At 40.9% G+C, this 18,294-nt stretch overlaps 1 protein-coding gene across 1 annotated transcript; it reads right to left on the bottom strand.

Annotated features, from left to right (window-relative positions):
* Positions 1 to 270: 270 nt before the first annotated feature.
* stxbp3 (syntaxin binding protein 3) lies at positions 271 to 18,107 on the bottom strand. The gene is made up of 19 exons (XM_071546948.1): positions 18,035 to 18,107; positions 15,626 to 15,675; positions 15,293 to 15,374; positions 14,911 to 14,987; positions 14,750 to 14,822; positions 14,457 to 14,557; positions 13,180 to 13,325; positions 12,422 to 12,515; positions 11,828 to 11,952; positions 11,635 to 11,733; positions 11,219 to 11,276; positions 10,676 to 10,741; positions 9,654 to 9,734; positions 9,194 to 9,329; positions 8,851 to 8,957; positions 8,632 to 8,730; positions 5,203 to 5,288; positions 2,352 to 2,500; positions 271 to 1,558 (listed from the first exon to the last, which is right to left on the bottom strand). Exons 1-19 carry the CDS (start codon positions 18,075 to 18,077, stop codon positions 1,455 to 1,457), a joined length of 1,776 nt encoding a protein of 591 aa, XP_071403049.1. The 5' UTR covers positions 18,078 to 18,107; the 3' UTR covers positions 271 to 1,454.
* Positions 18,108 to 18,294: the final 187 nt, after the last annotated feature.

Genomic DNA, 18,294 nt, shown 5'->3' with positions numbered 1-18,294 from the left:
GTTTAGTCCAGTGGTTCCCAACCTAGGGGTCGGGCCCCTCCAAAGGGTCACCGGATAAATCTGAGGGGTCGTGAGATGATTAATGGGAGAGGAAAGAAGAAAAAACAAAGTTCTTATACACAAATACATGACAAAATGTTTTCAGTTTTTGGACTTTTTCTCTAATCTTTATTTTTGCTGAAATATTGGATCATTTGAACATTTATTGAAATGAAACCACGTGAGGTTTAGAGGGAAAAATCACTATTTGGTGGAGCTGTTAACAACTCATAGACATCTGAAATGTGACCCGACTACACACTGCTTTTTGTAAGACGTCAAAAGCCAAAAAGGTTGGAAACCACTGGTTTCATCTTTAACAATGTGTTGTATTTTAAAAGCTTGTTATATTATCCATTGTGTCAAATCTCCATCTGAAAGGTAACTAAAGCTGTCAAATAAATGTAGTGGAGTAGAAAGTACAATATTTCCCTCTGAAATGTAGTGGAGTGGAAGTATAAAGTAGCATCAAATGGAAATACTCAAGTAAAGTACAAGTATCTCAAAATTGTATTTAAATACAGTACTTGAGTAAATGTACTTAGTTACTTTCCACCACTGATAGTTGCTCATGGTACGAATACAGAGTTCTGATTGACTGGGTTCAGGTTTTGGTTTAAGTTAATGTCTTGCAGCAAATAAAAAAAGCACAGGTACTGAAGTGTATCTGATGTTGCAGCTATCTAACAAACACCTGCAAAACACAGCAACATTCAGTTTTACAAGTGACAAGATTGAACCACTTCATCCATTTATTCGTCAGTTGTTCAATGCAAGAAAAACAGTAAATACTCTATGTTAAAAACACTCTTCAGAATTATATGTGAATAGTATATAAACAGTGGCGACAGAGGAAAGTGAAGATGGCGTAGCGGGGATTCAGTGCTTACATACAGTATATACATTAGATTAGCGCTACTTTCCCCCTCTCATTCTGTCTCTGAGCATTTCTCAGAGGTCTTCCAACATGTAACAGCATATTTGTGAGGACTAAAACGGACACAGATAGGCAGGTTAGACAGAATGATGAAAAGAAATGCTCCTCGTAGGGCAGAAAATGATCCGCAGGGTGGGGGTCAATTAACTTGTAATATATGAATATGTATAGAAAGTGCGATTAATCTGCTAATGCAAAGACATTCACTTCCATTTATGTCTTAATAAGGTGGGTATGACCGTGAAGAAGAAAATCGGCTTCCTGAACTGACTTGAGTTGAAAGTGAACTGTCCACAGCCCTGCTGCAAATGTGCGCCAGGGTTGAAAGAAGAGTATTAAGACAAAAAAAGAGGTGAGTATAAGTTTAATTCCCTTCGGTCTTCCATTCCATCCTGGAAGTTTGAGTGCACTGAGTGATATGAGATGGAGGCAGGCGTGTGGGGGTGGGGGGGGTGGGGTTAGGGGAGGGTCGGGCTCGTCAGGCGTTGCTCCTCTCCTCTATAGTAAAAGTCTCCATGGGGCCTTTGCTCAGGGCCTTGATGTCGTCCAGGAGGCTGGTGGGGGTCACGATGTGGGACGACCCTGGAAATCAAAAGCAAAAGCAATCGCTCAATCCACTCAGGGTTCCTACACATTTTCAATTCGAAAATTCCATACTTTTTCCAGACCTTGATTTGTTTTGAAGATTTTGTCTGGTGTTCAATATGATTTACGCAGATAGACATCTTGCCCCTGCTAACTAGGTCATATCACTGTATAGATGAAGATTGTTCTTCACAGCGACAAATATCAGAATATGTGAGATGATTGGCAGGGTTCCTACACGGTTTCCATTTTAAAATTCCATATTTTTCCCAGACCCTATGTTCTTGACCGGATTTGATTTTGGTGGGTATTTGATATAATTCATGCTGACAGCGGCTGGGTAATAAGAGCGTCCCTCTATCTGAACATTATTCTTCACATCAACAAAAACTGTGGACTCAAAGTGTCTCTACAACAACATAAAAGATAGAATTATGTTTGTATCGGACCTGAACCGCAACATTTTCCATACTTTTCCAGACATTTTTTTCAAATTCCCAAACTATTCAAGACCTGGAAATGATCAAATTCATTTTTAATACTTTTCCAGACCTGCGTAGGAACCCTGTCCACTGTATCATTAAGCCCTAGTATTCAAACCTCCTTTTACATTACCGTTTAGCTCCAGCAGGGGGAGTAAAGCACCAGGAAGGAAAATGGGCAGTGATTTGTTAGCTTTTTCATGTTTCTAACACTGCCTCAAAGCCACTATTAGAATTCCAGAACTCATCTCTGTTGCCAAGGCGGGTGTAATAAGCCTTATACCTGCGTATACTCTACTAATGCCCACCTATGATGACTTCGCAGGACTTGACCGCCTGGGTGACCTGGTACGCGCAGCGCATCTCGGAGTAGCTGAGCCCGCCGATGACGAAGATGATGAGGCGCGAGCCGCTCCGGCGCTCGTCCTGAGCGCTGGCCTTGTGCTTCTGACGCGCACTGTGGGGCGGAGCAGAGGGGTGGGAAAACAGAAGAGCGATGAGACGGACGAAATGGAAGGAAAGAAAGAAAGAAAAAGCAGGAAGCGCGTGTCTGAAAAAAAAAAAAAACGGAATTCCTGGAAAGAAACTGCAAAGTCACGATCCCATTGAGAGGCTGTGGGGTAGACACTTGTCCCCAGCACTAGATTCCCAACGTAGTAACAATAATTGATTTGACCCTCTGATGGTGAAGCATATCTTAGGATGTATTGAATTCTAATTAGCTTATCATGATATTAGTCCTATCAACTTTTGAGTATTTAGCCGTCTCCACTGTCTATAGCAGTGATTCTCAACCTTTTTCATATCGAGGACCCCCAATTTAGTCCACATTAGGGCCACAGACCTCCATTTGATGAGATTTTGTCTCTTGGACCCAAATCTGAGAATATTTTTATTGTCAGATATGATTTTGTCCAGAATTCCATGACTATCTGTATTGTAGGTAGAGGGATAACAGAGAAACTATGATCAGAACAGTCATTCTTCTACATTCTCTAATTGGGTTCACTTCCTGTAAATCAAATAATGGTGAAGTTTGACACTTCATCAATTGGCTGGGGACCCCCTGGAACCCTCTCAAGGACCCCTGGTGGTCCCCAGACCCCACGTTGAGAACCACTGGTCTATAGCAGTGTTGGGCTTTCTCCACCGAGAAAAAATAAACTTTTCTATCTTTTTAGTTTAGTGTCAGAGGACGACGACTAATTATGAAGAAAATGAATCAGGCAATGAGGGTGAGATATAGTTTTTGGATGATTCAACTACAATCTGATATTTGGGGGGGGGGGGGGGGGACTCTTTTGATATCATTTGAAAGGGAGCACCAGGAAATATTTGAAAAATGACTCATGGTATCCGTTTGGTGTTCTGACGTTGGGGCTCGGCAGAAAAACAAGGCAGCCACAGAGGTGACTCATCACCTGTAATGGATGAAAACAAACTGTTCAAAATGATGATGTGGTCAGCTTGTGTGCCTGACTCAATAAGATAGTATGGGACAGTTATTATCAGCTTACACATGCACAACACACCCAGTGGTTAGTGGAAGCCAGTGTGAGTGTGTCTCCTGACCTCAATACCCAACCCATCTATCAAAGCACATTAAGTGCCATGAATTCTCTCAGAGTAAATTAAACAGTCTAAGAGCACAATGTGAGATTTACTTGACCATCTACATTTGGGGTACTGTCATATATGTACTTGAAGAGCTTGCATAACCCATTATAACTTAAAATATAGTCGTATTTTCAGAGGTGGAAAGTAACTAAGTACATTTACTCGAATACTGTACTTAAGTACAAGTTTGAGGTACTTATACTTTACTTGAGTATTACCATTTTATGCTACTTTATACTTCTACTCCACTACATTTCAGAGGGAAATATTGTACTTTTTACTCCACTACCTTTATTTGATAACTTAAGTTACTAGTTACTTTGCAGATTCAGATTATTAATACAAAATATAATCAACTAATAAATTGTGATGTATTATTATAGATTACTGTAAGCTACCCAACAGTATATAAAGTAGTGGAAATCAGCCTCACCTTTTCCAGCTGCAACATTAAAGTGATGCTTACACATTAATGCATCAATAATTATAATTCAATAATATAATATATACTGTATTATTCTGAAATGGGCCATTCTGCATAATGAGTACTTTCACTTTTGTTGCATTTTTTGTTGCAAGTACATTTTGATGCTAATACTTTTGTACTTTTACTTAAGTAACATTTTGAATGCAGGACTTTTATTTGTAACAGAGTATTTTTATACTGTGGTATTTCTACTTTTACTTAAGTAAAAGATCTGAGTACTTCTTCCACCACTGCGTATTTTACTCCGGTGTGTAACTATTACCAATAGAAACAAACATCCTACAGCCTCAATGACATGTAAAATTCATGTTTAGCTGTCACATAATCTCCGTTGTATCAGCCTTTGAATCAAAAGCTCAGACAATGAATGCTAGCATGAACAAAATGCCTTTAATCCGATAAAGAACGCCAGTAGTGGGCCAGTGTCTATTTTATATTATTGTCGGTTTTAAAGGCTGTTCTGTAACCCCTGTGAGTTGCTTTCTGTTTGGCATATTTTATCATTTACTTGGAATCAACAGACACCCCAAAGTATGTCATGGTGTTATTTGCTTGCAGGAGATTGTATCGTCAAAGAGCCAGAAGCAAGGAAACTCAAAAACATGTTCAACAAACTTCAAAATCACCACACTTGACACCAACACACACATTGGATTAATGGGTCTGGATGTGGATGTAGTAGCTTAAATTCACCACTGGAGGGAGATCACTCACTGTTATGGTGTGGGTGTGTGTGTGTGTGTTTTTGTGAGCGAGTGGGAGCTTGTATGTGCGATACGGACATGGGTAGATTTTGTCTTGCAGTTTCTTTGGAAGACATGAAAAGAAGAGAAGAGAATTTGCAGACACTCAGTGGTTTTAGCCTCGTTAGGTGCCAGATGGATGGGGTTTGCCACATGAGACGACGCAAAGAGCGCCAGGAAGTCGAGACAATCGAACAGGACAGTATGTGAGAGTGTCCTCATTCTGTAATCTCTACCCTGCTGGTAAAAGGAAATGTGATGAATTTATCTGCAAAATATCACTCGATCCGGTTCTGGTGTGTTAAAACCCACCTGACGGCCCCGGAGCCGTTCCAGGCCGCGGGACATTCAGATTGGTGCGGCCATTCCCTGGGGTCCAGCTTGTTCTCCACGGCATCCTGGACAAAACAAACCACACAGAACATTTGAATTCATATGCTTCTCTTGACGTTTTCCTGTTTTTTCCTAGCGATATTTGACTTTGCCCCAATTCATTGGCTGAAATGTCATCAAGAGACACTTTCTGGAGCTCCTTCACTGTCAACTGGATTTGAAGCAGAGTTTGAGGAGTCATCATGTTTGACCTTTTATACCCAAATGAGATGGATTTCATTGTCACAAAACATTTTAAATCAAAATTTCTCTGGAAAAAAAAACAATCACTCAGGGCAAAATCAGGCCAATCTCTTATTTGTCATTAACCAAGGTGACCCAAAAATCCTGCTTGAGATTTGAGTCTTTGCTCTTTTAAGCTTTGGGAATTAGACCACTTGCACACAAGTCTAGACTGCTGCAGCAATAATATATGTGGATTCGATTGGGAAAGTTGGGAAACTTAAATTGCTTAACTACGGAGAAAGCAGAAGCCATGATTGGCTGACCACAAGAAGACTTCTAGTGACTACATGATGTGGCAGGGGATGTGAAAACAATCCGCTGTCCAGTACTTCGCAATAAATAAATATTGCATCGGCTTCTTCCAAATGTAGTGAAATGTAGTGAAATCACCAATTGTCACCAGCCTATGTGACCATACTAGACTTAACATGAAATTAACTGATACTTTGTGAGCAGGTGTGTCATGGTTTTAGAAAGCTGAGACACAGTGAATTGGAGAGTACCTGAAATGAACCGACTAGAATTTGACCTTTCACAGCCAAAGGGCATCCGGGTAACTCTGTCTCTCTCGGGTTCCTAATCGTTTTCTGAGAAGTGGACTCAACAACAGAGGTTTAAATGAAATATCCTCTTGGAACTGATATTTTATGTCTCCTATAAACTTACATGACTCAAAAGAAATAGCCATAAGCGAACTTGTCAAAAGAAAAGGTGAGAAGGTAAATCAATATGCCTTGTTTTACTGCCCAGGCCACGAAAAGGCAGCACCTGCCCCCGACATGCTACCTGTGTTTTAAACACAAGGAACAAGGAAGTTGTTCAGGGCCGCTTTTGTTTTCCATTTTTACAAATGATTTACCTCTAATTTTGAATTATGCCACCATTGCGACGTATGCAGACGATTCTACAATATATGCATCAGCACACACACCTGGAGAACTTGCTAGGGTTTTAAATGAGGAATTAAAGTTAATAGAAGAATGGGTAACGGTAAATAAATTGGTTCTCAATATAGAAAAGACAAAATGTATGGTATTTGGTTCAAAATATTCATTAAAAGTCGCACCAATTTTACACTTAACTACAGGAGATATAGATATTGAACAAGTAACAGATGCAAAGTTATTAGGGATCACTGTTGATAGTAAAATGTCTTGGAACAGCCAAATTGATCAAATGGTGGTAAAAATGGGCAGAGGCATGGCTGCTATAAAACACTGTAGGAAATTCATGCCTAGCTATCTATCCAAACGATTAGTGCAAGCTTTAGTGTTATCACAGTTAGATTATTGTTCAGTGATTTGGTCCAACACAACAGAAAGTAATTTGAATAGGTTACAGGTAGTTGAGAACAAAGCAGCTTGTATTGCTCTTCACTGCCCATATCGAACAAGAGTAAGTACAATGAATAATCATTTGGCTTGGTTAAGTGTAAAAAGCAGGCTGCATTATTCTCTAGTGTGCTTTATTAAAAATATCATCATAACTAAAACCCCAGAAATACTTTATAGTAACCTATCATTATTCTACTCGGCAGTCATCAGAGGGTCGTTTTCTGTTGCCTCCGTGTAGAACTAGTTTAATACAGAGAACAGTTCATTATCGAGCAATGGTGGCATGGAATTCATTACCAAGTTTTTTGATTTCAAAAAGTAATGCAACATGTTTTAAAAAAAAGTTAAGATTGTATTTGTTTACACAAGGAATAGTGTAGAATATTATATGACTTTTTGTTTTTGAGCTATCCATCCCACTTTTATTTGTGATTTAGTGGATGAGTTGCTAAGTGATTTCTTTTTCTCAATTACTCAAGAGATGAAATTATTATATAGAGCTATCGTATGTATTAGACAGGCTTTGAGTTGGTGTTTGTTGTTATGTGTCTTAGTGGTTGTGTTATGTATTGAGTCTTATTGTTAGTATGAATGTTACGGATGTGTAGTGATGTATTGTCTGTTATTGAAGTATTGTTAAAAATGCTAATGGACCCCAGGAAGAGTAGCTACTGTTACAATACAGTAGCTAATGGGGATCTAAATAAACAAACAAACAAACAAACGAACAAACACAGAGCTTAATCTCAGCTTACTCTTATAAACCTATCATGTGGAATACATAACATACAATAAAAAAAACATCTGAGGAGTAGTGTAGAGGGACCTTGTTGAAACGCTACTTCCAAAGCCTTCAAACAAGTTGGACATGATGTCAATGGCTTAGCCCCACAGATCAACACACACAAGGTTCAAGTATTGCAGCATCACACCTTATAGAAGCTGTAGCGCGGCCTTGTACCAACAGAATAACACGCACATATCTGATACTAGCTATCAGATGACCTGAATCTGATAACCTGCCTTTGTGGCGTTTTCAGCCTCATTCATCATTTTTTTCTCACAGACGCCGTTCAGAAGGAGGTCAGGACAGCATAGCGACCTAGATCGAACTATGCGTTGAGATGTGAATGACTCCTCGTCATCGCCGGAAACCTCTTTTCTTTCTCGACTCTATCCTACATCCTAATCTAAACCCATTTAACACTGTTGCTTCCTAGCTGCACCCAAATCCTTTCATCTGGAGTTATGGCACTTCCGTAGTTGCCAGAGCCTCCTGTTAAGGTGCAAAGGCATAAAATACAAATCCAGAGTTTTGACTGATCATTCTTTAGCGACATTTATTTCCAGGAAGTAATGTTTATTTTTATATAGAAGGCTATAGCTACGCCTCTCCTGCCAGTCACCCTGCCTCCCTATTTCTGTCATCGCTCCCAATCATGGGTTGTCTGTTACCCCAAATATAGACTTTTCCTCTATCCTCTTTTTCCTTCCTATCCTCTCTTTCCTCTTTTCCTCTAAGTAATGTAATTCTACAGCTGATCCTTAGAGTGTTAGATATTGTGCAATGTAATGGCGGACTATATAACAACTCCTAACACAAGATGCAAAATGGTCCCCAAAGTACAATCTGGTAAAGCTGTCGCCGGCTGACTGACTGTTTCTTTCTGTGACCTAGAGATGCGAGCGATAGGCACTTGGGGTAACAAAGGCTTCCGAACAAGGCTTCCTCTCAGAGTGTTAGCCTGCATAATACAGGATAATGAATCGGTAGCCTCCTCCCACTGACCTCCATCACGTCTTTGATGACAGGAGTCCACCTGGAGAGGTTGTACGTCTCCTCGTGGGAGCGATCCCGTCTGCTCGGCTTGCGGGAGAACAGACTGGCCTGGGAACAGAAGTATGAGAAAGCGGTGATCAAGAGCAAAGCCGTGCCTATGGCTGAAATGACAACTGACTGACTATGAACATTATAAATATCAAAACAATCATGTTTTCCCCCCAGTACCGTTGATATGATAGGGACCCCCAGGTCTTTCCAGTTCAGGATAAACTCCCGCTCGTCCTCGATCTTTACATGCTGGATGAGTTTGCTTAAGTTCTCTTCTGTGGTTCCTATTCACAACACATGCAGACACCCAAACACAAACAATAATGTGAAAATTTGTTGTTTGGATTGAATTCTACCAAGCAAGTGTAATTCAAATGTTGGCTGTTCCCTTAAGAAAAAGTCTGATAGGCTGTAAACACCCCAGAGGAAAGGGGCTGAAAAGCTGCGGCCTACTTTACAGAACGCCCAGTGAATGGACAGTCGAAGCAGACCGGCATGCTGAAGACGGGAAGAGGCCTACCGTTGAGGCTGAAGATGTAGAGCAGCACGGCCCTGATCTTGTCGTGGGTGCTGTACGGGTGGAGCAGCACGGGCAGCAGCGTCCTCATGGGGTCCTTCACCTTCACCCCGTCCACGTCCAAGCCCACCGCCAGGTCCTGCACAGCAGCACACGTCATAACAGAGCCTCTAGGGGGCCAGTTTGGATGATGCCTTATAAATAAGCAGCAAGAGCCCCCCTCCACAGAGAGGTCAGAGGTCAAGCTCAGCTACAAAACAGCAGCCCTAGAGCTCGTAGGGATTCAATGTCTCGCTCAACGCTTCAGCACATCATGGGGACTTCCCAGGGGACAACCCGACCCTTCCAAAAGAAAGACATTACTACACCCTCCCTGCTGCCCATTGATGTGCTCATGCAGGGGTAAGTGGTACATGGGTTTGGCCCTTGTTCCACTGTAATAGATCACAGAGCGTAGACAGACCTGTTCAGCTTTGCAGAGTTTCTCCACATTCTTCTGGAAATGGTTCATGCAGTCCTCGGTCAAATTCAGATGAACTGTTTTCTAGGGTTCAGACAGAGAGACAGAGCTCAGCAGAACAATCTGAATAGAGCGACGTGTTAGTAATATCAAACCTCGACAGAAGAGAGGGATTAACTCAACAAAAGCGTGGTAAATCCCACAGACATGGATTCCACTCCAGGGATGGCAGATAAGGATTTTGGCCATGAGCCCGGTGGGGTCATTTAGCTGCCATGTCCAACACCACCTCCATCAGACAACTAGTCAAATTCTGGCTGGGGAAGACAATCTGGCGTTTGCTGAGGCCGAGAAGGCGGTTTACATTTTGAAGATTCAGCAAAGCCTTACAGCACAACTTACTGTACAATAGCTGCAACAGCTAAAATTTCTGAATCGACATGACAATCAGACAAAATAGCACAACTGAAAGGGCAAAAGTAACATTGGCAAGACACTCAGAAATCATTCCTGTGTCTGCAGAATATTCACCTATCTTCAATAAAACAAGTAGCCTGATAAGAAAGTGCTTGGGACAGAAAAAGAACCAAGCAACTAGTAGATTAGGAAAAAAATTGTACCAGAAATGGGCTAGAAAAACCTCAATTGAACTCAATTGGATAATAGTGTTTAATATACTAATCTAAGTTGGTATATTTGTTGATGGAGATTTAAAATGATTTCCCTGAAGAATGACTAAGCTAGTTGTAATAGAGGCCAGAGATGGTGATTTTCCATTCTGTCTTGCTGCCATAGAGATGATGCTCATTGGCTGCTCCACCTGATACTAGGCCTTGGAGGCACCGCACCCAACCACAACATAACAATAACCATAATGATCACTTTCACTATTATTATTATAGTAGTAAGTAATTAGTGTTATATTAGTCCTTAAGTCCCCAAGAGCACATTTGATCCTGTGTTATTACAAGGCCTCTGAGAAACCACACTCATCATGATTTTAATGATCACCTGGTGCTGCGTACCTGAGTCACATGTTTACGGACTGAGGGCATCTTCTTCATCAGTTGTGACAAACCGCTGATCGTGATCTGGAAAAAAATGAAATGATCATTAAATCATTCAAATAATGAAGGAATGCAAGCAATCGAGAGTTGACCGAAGCACCTAGGGGCTCATTCTTAAAACTTACCGGCAGGTTTAGCGTGACATTAGGGGAAGATATGTATGTAAGATATATGTTTTCTCATTCATAAACGTGAAATATCGTAGCGTTACCGTTTTCCCCGTACTTCCACCCCTTTTGATCATTTACATATTGTGAATGCCATTCATAAAAGCATGCCACAATGCAAAAAAATACCACCTGTTCTAGTCAGACGGTATATTGTAGAAATGAATGTTAACTAATGAAAACAAATATGGATTAGGAAATCAATAAAGTCATTATTGTTGGCAAAATTGCTTGTCTATACTGCCTCAAAATGTTGGTTCCATATAGCAATAAGGGATGAAATTCAAGCTCAAGAGGTCAGGAAAGAATACGAGAAAAAAGCTTTGTACTGTACCTTTCCATCTGGCTGTTTCTTGTTAGCAGCTATTTCCTTCACCAGCTTGGGGATTTGTCTATTGTTTAAAAAAAAAAAAAACATGGAAAAAGAAGGGGTTAGGGTGAGAATGAGGAAGACAAGAATTGGAGCTGTCCAAGATGCTAAAATTCTACAAAATCATGAAAAGTCACATCTTTGACACATACATGATAGTTGTAGAACATTTTATTCATGTTTTACTATGTAGCAACTAAACATGTAGAAGTAGAAAGGAGTTTTTCAAAGAAGGGATAGAGGCAAGCTCAACTAAATTAGGTGCATTTGCTAATATTTGCTGAATGGTATATGCTTTGTTTAGATGCATCAAACAATTCTCAGAACATTCTCAACCAGAACTACAAATAAAACCCCCACCTCAGATCTGTGACACTTACTCTGAGACCTCAGCGATGTGCATGTGCCTCAGCTTGACCCAGAGCGCGTCTTCCTCGTTCAGCAGGGCCTCCTTCTCCGAGCCGTCTTTAGACTTGTACCTGACCGCAAAAGCAAATTTCAATCAATGACAGCTTGTCTGCCATGTGAGCGTGGAGAAACAGCAAGAGATACGGCACGGATAGCTTGTATTACTTGTAGATGTTGTCCTGGATGGCGATGAGGTCGTAGGCCATGGCCTGGTAGGTCAGCTCGTGCAGGATGGGGCTGACGGGGTCGAAGCCTCTCTCCACTATCAGCAGCTGGGCCTGAGTCTTTCCCTGGTGTGTGTGTGTGTGTGTGTGTGGGGGGGGGGGGGGGGGTAAAATACAACAGATGAGAAAAGAAAAACATAAGAAAACTGCATATTACATAAAACCGGTGGTCATCAGCATACAGTGACATCCCACTACTATATTTGGAGAGCGGTTTGTGTGTTTGTGTGTCCCGAGAGGAGAGGAGGAGAGGAGACAAGGAGAGGAGAGAAGAGGAGAGTGGAGGAGAGGAGAGGAAGAGAGGAGACAAGGACAGGAGAGGAGAGGAGAGCAGGAGAGGAGACAAGGAGAGGAGAGCAGGAGAGGAGAGGAGACAAGGAGAGGAGGAGAGGAGGAGGTTATAAATTCTAGTTGGCAGAATTTCAAACTTTGGCTGTGGTAGATCAACGGATAATAATGTTTCCAGGGACTTGAAGGAACCTTGTTTGTAACCTTGTTTGTTCCGTCAACTTTCTTCGAGAGACAGATGCCTCACCTTTTTCTTGCCACTGTCGTCTAGCTCGTAGTGTCTGGCCAGCTTGTTGTCCACCATCTCTGCCAGGGTCTTGGCATTCTCCATGTTGCTTTCCCTAATAATGATACAGGGTTAGCCACGAGTTATCACAGAGTAAAGGTAATTCATAATAGGGGTGCACTGATATAAATATTGGTGTAGGATATTAGGCAGATGCTAGACAGAAATAGGGTTTTTGGAATAAGAAAACTTGCATAGGACACGTAACATGTCAGAAATCAAAGTGACTCATGGTGTTTTGCAACACTCAAATGGAGAAGAATGGCTTACATCTAGTGTATTTGGCTAAAGTAACAGATCAGTATTTGGCATTGATCAATGCTTAAAGTTTAGTATTATGAAAAATGGTATTGTAACCTCCCCTAAGCCACATGCCAGTTATTTTGTTTCACTTGGGGGCAATTCATTTTCAATGTTTGGAACTTGGATGTATGAAAAAACTCATTCAGGCCTACTCGAGGTATCCACACATCCAAAAACGAATGTGCAGGTGCATAAAAAAAAAAAAAAGTTAAAAAAAAGCAAACTCTCTAAAAACTCAAAGCTCTTTCACAATTTACAAGGGCAGAGTAAGGGGAATTGTGATATGAAACTGTACTCGTCAGCCATGAGAAATAAAGACACTGAGCCGCAAAAAGCTCTTCTCATAAAAAAGGTCTCCGTCTGCTCGGGGGCTAAGGAGTGCTGTAAGCTGAGAAAGCGAATCTTCTCCTGCTTACTTCTTGTATCTGACCCCTGGGTACTCATCCAGCGTGGCGCAGAGCGTGACGAGCTGGTCTGCGAGAGTCTCCAGTGTCTTCCTTTTGTCCTGACTGTGGGGACTGTAGATGCTCCGGAAAGCCCCCGGATTATCACATGTGAACACCTGAAAAAGGAGTGGATCCAAGCCGCTGGCGAATCACTGTGATTGCATGTAGCCAAATAATAATACCGCTCATTGGAAAACAATACAGTAGTCAGAAGGAAAGAGATAAAGGGATAGTGCTTCATTTTATGATCGTTTCTATTCTCTCTTCTATTTCTTTTTTTCTTTTTTCTTGTGTGGGCTCAAGTCATTGTCCACTTGCCTACTGAAATCCTAGGTTATTGCACCTATATATTATTATTCTTTTTTATTCCCTCATACATGTAGAATTCAATTGATCAACGTCAATTTCATTTTATTCTGAGTGTTATAAAACCTCAAAATATGAAGGAATCCTCAGGCCTTTTTCTTTTTCAAAATACTGAGTATCCAGTGTTAGGTTATCCAGAGTTTCAGTAAGGAAGTCAGAACATATGGCTTGTAGCACTATTACATAATATCAAGTTTAGAGCAGCCAACGCCCTTCAGAGGCACTGTCAGAACACTGCAGGGGCCAGTTGCATAAAGACAGACCTAGTCTTAGACTTAAATGTGACCTTTGGTCAAACTTGCTATAGACACTTACTGTATGTTTACCTGTTCATACTACTTCTTGATTGTTGTAGATCTCTAATGAGTTGTTTCTGTCTCTAAAGACTCTCTCTCTTCTTCAGGTTCTTTCCAAAAACCAAAGATTTACTATCTTTTATGAAATAACTTCAGTATTTAAACTTCCCACTCTGACTTAGGCCGACTCGTTGCCATAACAAAATTCTTAACTCAAGATTAGCCAGGGGGGAAGATGGCTAACTTTCCTACCTCAAAATAAATCAGTCGTTATATTTAAGCAACAGACAGTCTTAATTAGCCTAGTCCAACCTGAGAATCTAAGACCAGTCTAAGGCTTAGACTAGTATTAAACTAGCTTTATGCAACTGGCCCCTGATCTCTCAGTCTACATTACTTCACTGTTAGAAACACGACCTTGACAGGTAGACCCGGTAAATATGTATTTAATAAAACTGTTTGGCTAAACAATAACGATGGTGTATGAAAACATTTGGCAAAAGTGAATGATTCCTCACTTAGCAAGTAATCACACAGCCGGGATAAAAGGGGAAATGGATAATTACTACAGAACAAAACACTTACTTGTGCCTCCTGTGGCAAAAAGGACATGCTTATTTCCTTACAGACACGTATGTGCTTGGCACAGTACAGCTTCATATTGTTGAACAGGTCATCAGAGCAGTCTGTGGGAACAAAAAGGTTTTAGTTTGCATATAAACTGTCAAACAAAACACATTCATCACAACAATAACTCTGTCATGACAATTAATAGCTCTTCCTATCATGCTAGCTCCCCCAGACCATTGATACAAAAAATAATTTACTTTCTAGTCCAAAGTAAGCAAATTCAAAACGGTGATTTAGAATTTACTTACAGTCGGTGAAATAAACATATGCTGCTTTATACTTGGGTTTCAGCTTGAAGTCAGCAATGAAGGCATCCACACACTGTAAGAAAATGTAAGATATCAAAGCGCTGGTTGACAAAATAACTTTTGAATTCACAGAAAAATGAAAACTATAATATGTATCATACCTTTGCAGTAGGCGACATGAAGTAGACGGCCTTCATTTCTGGAACAGGCTCTCTGCTTTTGAACAGGTCCTCCACAACTGAGAGAAAAGATGTTCATTTCAACACAACTGCTACAGACATAGACATATGGACGACACCATTCTAGGCTATTATCAGTAATATGCATGTACAAACACTGTTTTCAAAATGCTGTCATCTGAGATTCATTATTCATACCACTCTATTTCCCCCAAAACCAACATGTCTGCAATCCTCTTGTATATTGTCACCAACAATAGTGATCTGGTTTCAAACAGTACTCTTGCTCCTGCTTTGTAAGCATGATTCTCGCTCTGCTGTGGAAAGTCGGCTCATGTCATTATCAAACAACGCTGCTGCCTACTTGTTATTCCCTCTGACATCAGATCTGACATTTTGCAGCATGATGAGAGGAGCTTGGTGGTGAACGGGTCCAGAATCAAGATCTGTGAAGGAGACAAGTGGATAGCGGTCACTTGATATATATCACACAGAGGTGCCTTTCACTTAATAGGTTGCAGGTCTACTTCTGGGGACGTGACAAGTGTAGGGGTGTATTCTCATCAATTTGGGTCCCAGGGTGAGAAATTACACTTCTAATTTGCTGCATAAGTGGAATCAATCAGATAAGGAGACGTGAATGAGGAGAATGTCCATATTTTCAATTGCAATCTTAGGAATTAGTATTGAGTCGTACCTTCCATACTTCAGATTTTCTGCAATCAGCAATGATCGTTTCTTTTAGTTCTACGAGAGAGAGAAAATGTCATGAAGACCATCCATTAATCAACCCAGAGCAAAATCATTCCATTACAGATGACATTGGGCAGCTTGGATCACAACAGTGAGCAGAATGGAAGTACTTAATAATAATATTTGTATTTATATAGCACTTTTTCACATATAAAATACACACATACAAATGCAAGTATACAAACATACCTACATACATACATACACACAAACAAACACATGTATACATGCATATGACACGTTAGCAAAAATTAAAGCACACGACCAAAATAAACAAAACTGAAGAAAAATAGAGAGAGATTTTTTATAAAAAAGGCTAACGTATAGAAATTAGTTTTCAGAAGCTGCTTAAAACAAACCAGATTCAGCAGATCTGATGGGATGGGGAAGGCTGATCCAAAGTTTGGGAGCTACAACCGCAAAAGCACGATCACCTCTGGATTTAAAATAGGAACGGAACAAATAAAAGGCCTTGATCAGATGATCGGAGTGGCCAACCTCTAGTATAGGGGCTCAACAACTCTGCTATATATGCAGGGGCCAGGCCATGCAAGGCCTTGTACGTAATTAGTAAAATTTTAAAAAATCAATTCTGTGTTTTACTGGAAGCCAATGAAGGGAGGCAAGAATTGGAGTGATGTGGGACCGACGGCATTTTGCACCAACTGAAGACGAGCTAGAGAGGACTGAGCAATGCAAGTGAAGAGGGAGTTACAGTAGTCTAAGCCAGTGGTTCTCAACGTGGGGTCCGGGGACCACCTGGGGTCCTTGAGGGGGTTCCAGGGGGTCCCCAGCAAACTGATGAATTCTTAAACTTACCATTATTTCATTTACAAGAAGTTAACACAATTAGAGAATGTAGAAGAATGACTATTTTGATGATAGTTTCAATGTTATCTCTCTGCCTACAATACAGATAGTCATGGAATTCTGGACAAAATCATATCTAATAATAGAAATATTCTCAGATTTGGGTCCAAGAGACAAAATCTCATCAAATGGGGGTCTGTAGCCCTAATGTGGACTAAATTAGGGTCCTTGATGTGAAAAAGGTTGAGAATCACTGGTCTAAGCGAGAAAAGATTAAGGTATGCACTAGAAGTTCCGATAGTATGGGTTTGATTTTTGCAATATTTCTCAACTGAAAGAAACAAGACTGAATAAGCTAAGTAATATGAGGTTCAAAGTTCAAATGTTGGTCAAAAAGAATAGCAAGATTCTTAGAGGTGGTCTTGATGTTGCTAGCGAGTGGGCCAATAGAGTGACTGACCTCCTTAGTAAAACAATCGGGGCCATCCCAGCCATATCCAGAGGTGTAGCTGTGGCTGATTAGCTGCTGTGTGTAGTAGCTCAGTAGTTAAGACACTTATTTTTCACACTCTGCTTCACTATGAACGCCAATAGAAGCGTGTAAGTCAAGGCAGGGTTGACAGGTGTCTACTGGTTAGTTTTCTTCCAGTCCCTGCTGATAGCGCACCTATTTCTGAGATTCAAAATTCGTATCCAACTCCGGACACTTACTTTCGTCCGTATTGGTGTATTCATATACTGGATATTAACCCTTTATTAACCCTTCCTGTACCTTCACAATGTTACAGATACTTGTAAGAAGTGCAGGCTATGTATTCAAGGCTCTTATTTTTCCATTTATCAGCCAATACCGATTCTCTACATGAAGTAACTGTCGCCCAAAAGTGGGATTTAAGGCTTCTTGCTTCTTGTTTGTGACTAAGTTCGTAACTTAGTGTTTTATATGCTTAAACGTGTATAGCTATTTATGAAGTTTGATACCTAGCTTCTGAAATGTGTATGAATTTACGTCACTTAGCTTTCGGCTGGGAACTCCGTATAAAAATGCCGGTAAACACTGGAAATTACGCGAGTGACCGAGTGGTTAGTAGTTAACGTTAAGGTTGTTACTAACACCGTTAATGTGTGTTAATGTGTGCTTGTGTTAGCTAGCAGACAATGGGGTGGGGCTTCAGGCGATGGAAAGTGACTTCACTCCAGCTGCTCCTGCCAACAGTACAACAAGTAGCAGGTTGTGCTGTGTCAGAATAAATAATAGCACTAGCCGCTAGCCCAAGTGTCTGGCTTGGGTTGTCTGGTTCCTCTGTAGCTAGCTAGCATTTCCCCAGTCTGCGTCAAGGAGGTTTTTAGTTTGCAAACTTCCGCCGCAGAAAACAGTGGAGTGAAACTTCTGTAACTGTCATCCCGTGATTCAAAGCACACAAAGCAGGAAAACAGGTCTGAAAACACGGCGAAGAGCTACAAAACTCCGAGCGACGCACTGAAACACAATGCTTTAACATTAAACGGGAAAACAGTTATTCCACCAGCAGAACCAACTTACTTTGCCAAACGAGCCGTTTCAGCCCGTGATCCAAACCAGCCATCTTGTTTCTTTTTCCTCTGCGCCTCTTCCTGTCCCGTGTCCTCTGCCTTCTACGTCATCAGTGTCAACAAGTGTGCGACGGAGCACCGCTGTAGTTTAATATCAGGAGGATTTAGTACTCCTCTGACATATAACCTCTTTGTTTATTTGTTGATTTGGCTATAATCGGTTATGATATAGCTATGTTTTGATATGAGGGTCATAGCCAACCGGTTAGA

The sequence above is a fragment of the Centroberyx affinis genome, unplaced genomic scaffold (assembly GCF_046629955.1).
Source record: "Centroberyx affinis isolate AG114_WGS23_722 - 3 ecotype Tasmania unplaced genomic scaffold, CSIRO-AGI_Caff_v1 ptg005555l_1, whole genome shotgun sequence".
NCBI lineage: Eukaryota > Metazoa > Chordata > Actinopteri > Beryciformes > Berycidae > Centroberyx > Centroberyx affinis.
This window is presented reverse-complemented; position numbering and strand designations above follow the sequence as displayed.

Coding starts and splice junctions, on each gene's coding strand:
- stxbp3 (XM_071546948.1), bottom strand. CDS start 18,077: ATGGCTGGTTTGGATCACGGGCTGAAACGGCTCGTTTGGCAAA. Junction 9,735..10,675: donor TCCGTAAACATGTGACTCAG/GTACGCAGCACC, acceptor TCTGAACCCTAG/AAAACAGTTCATCTGAATTT. Junction 2,501..5,202: donor AACGGCTCCGGGGCCGTCAG/GTGGGTTTTAAC, acceptor TCCGCCCCACAG/TGCGCGTCAGAAGCACAAGG.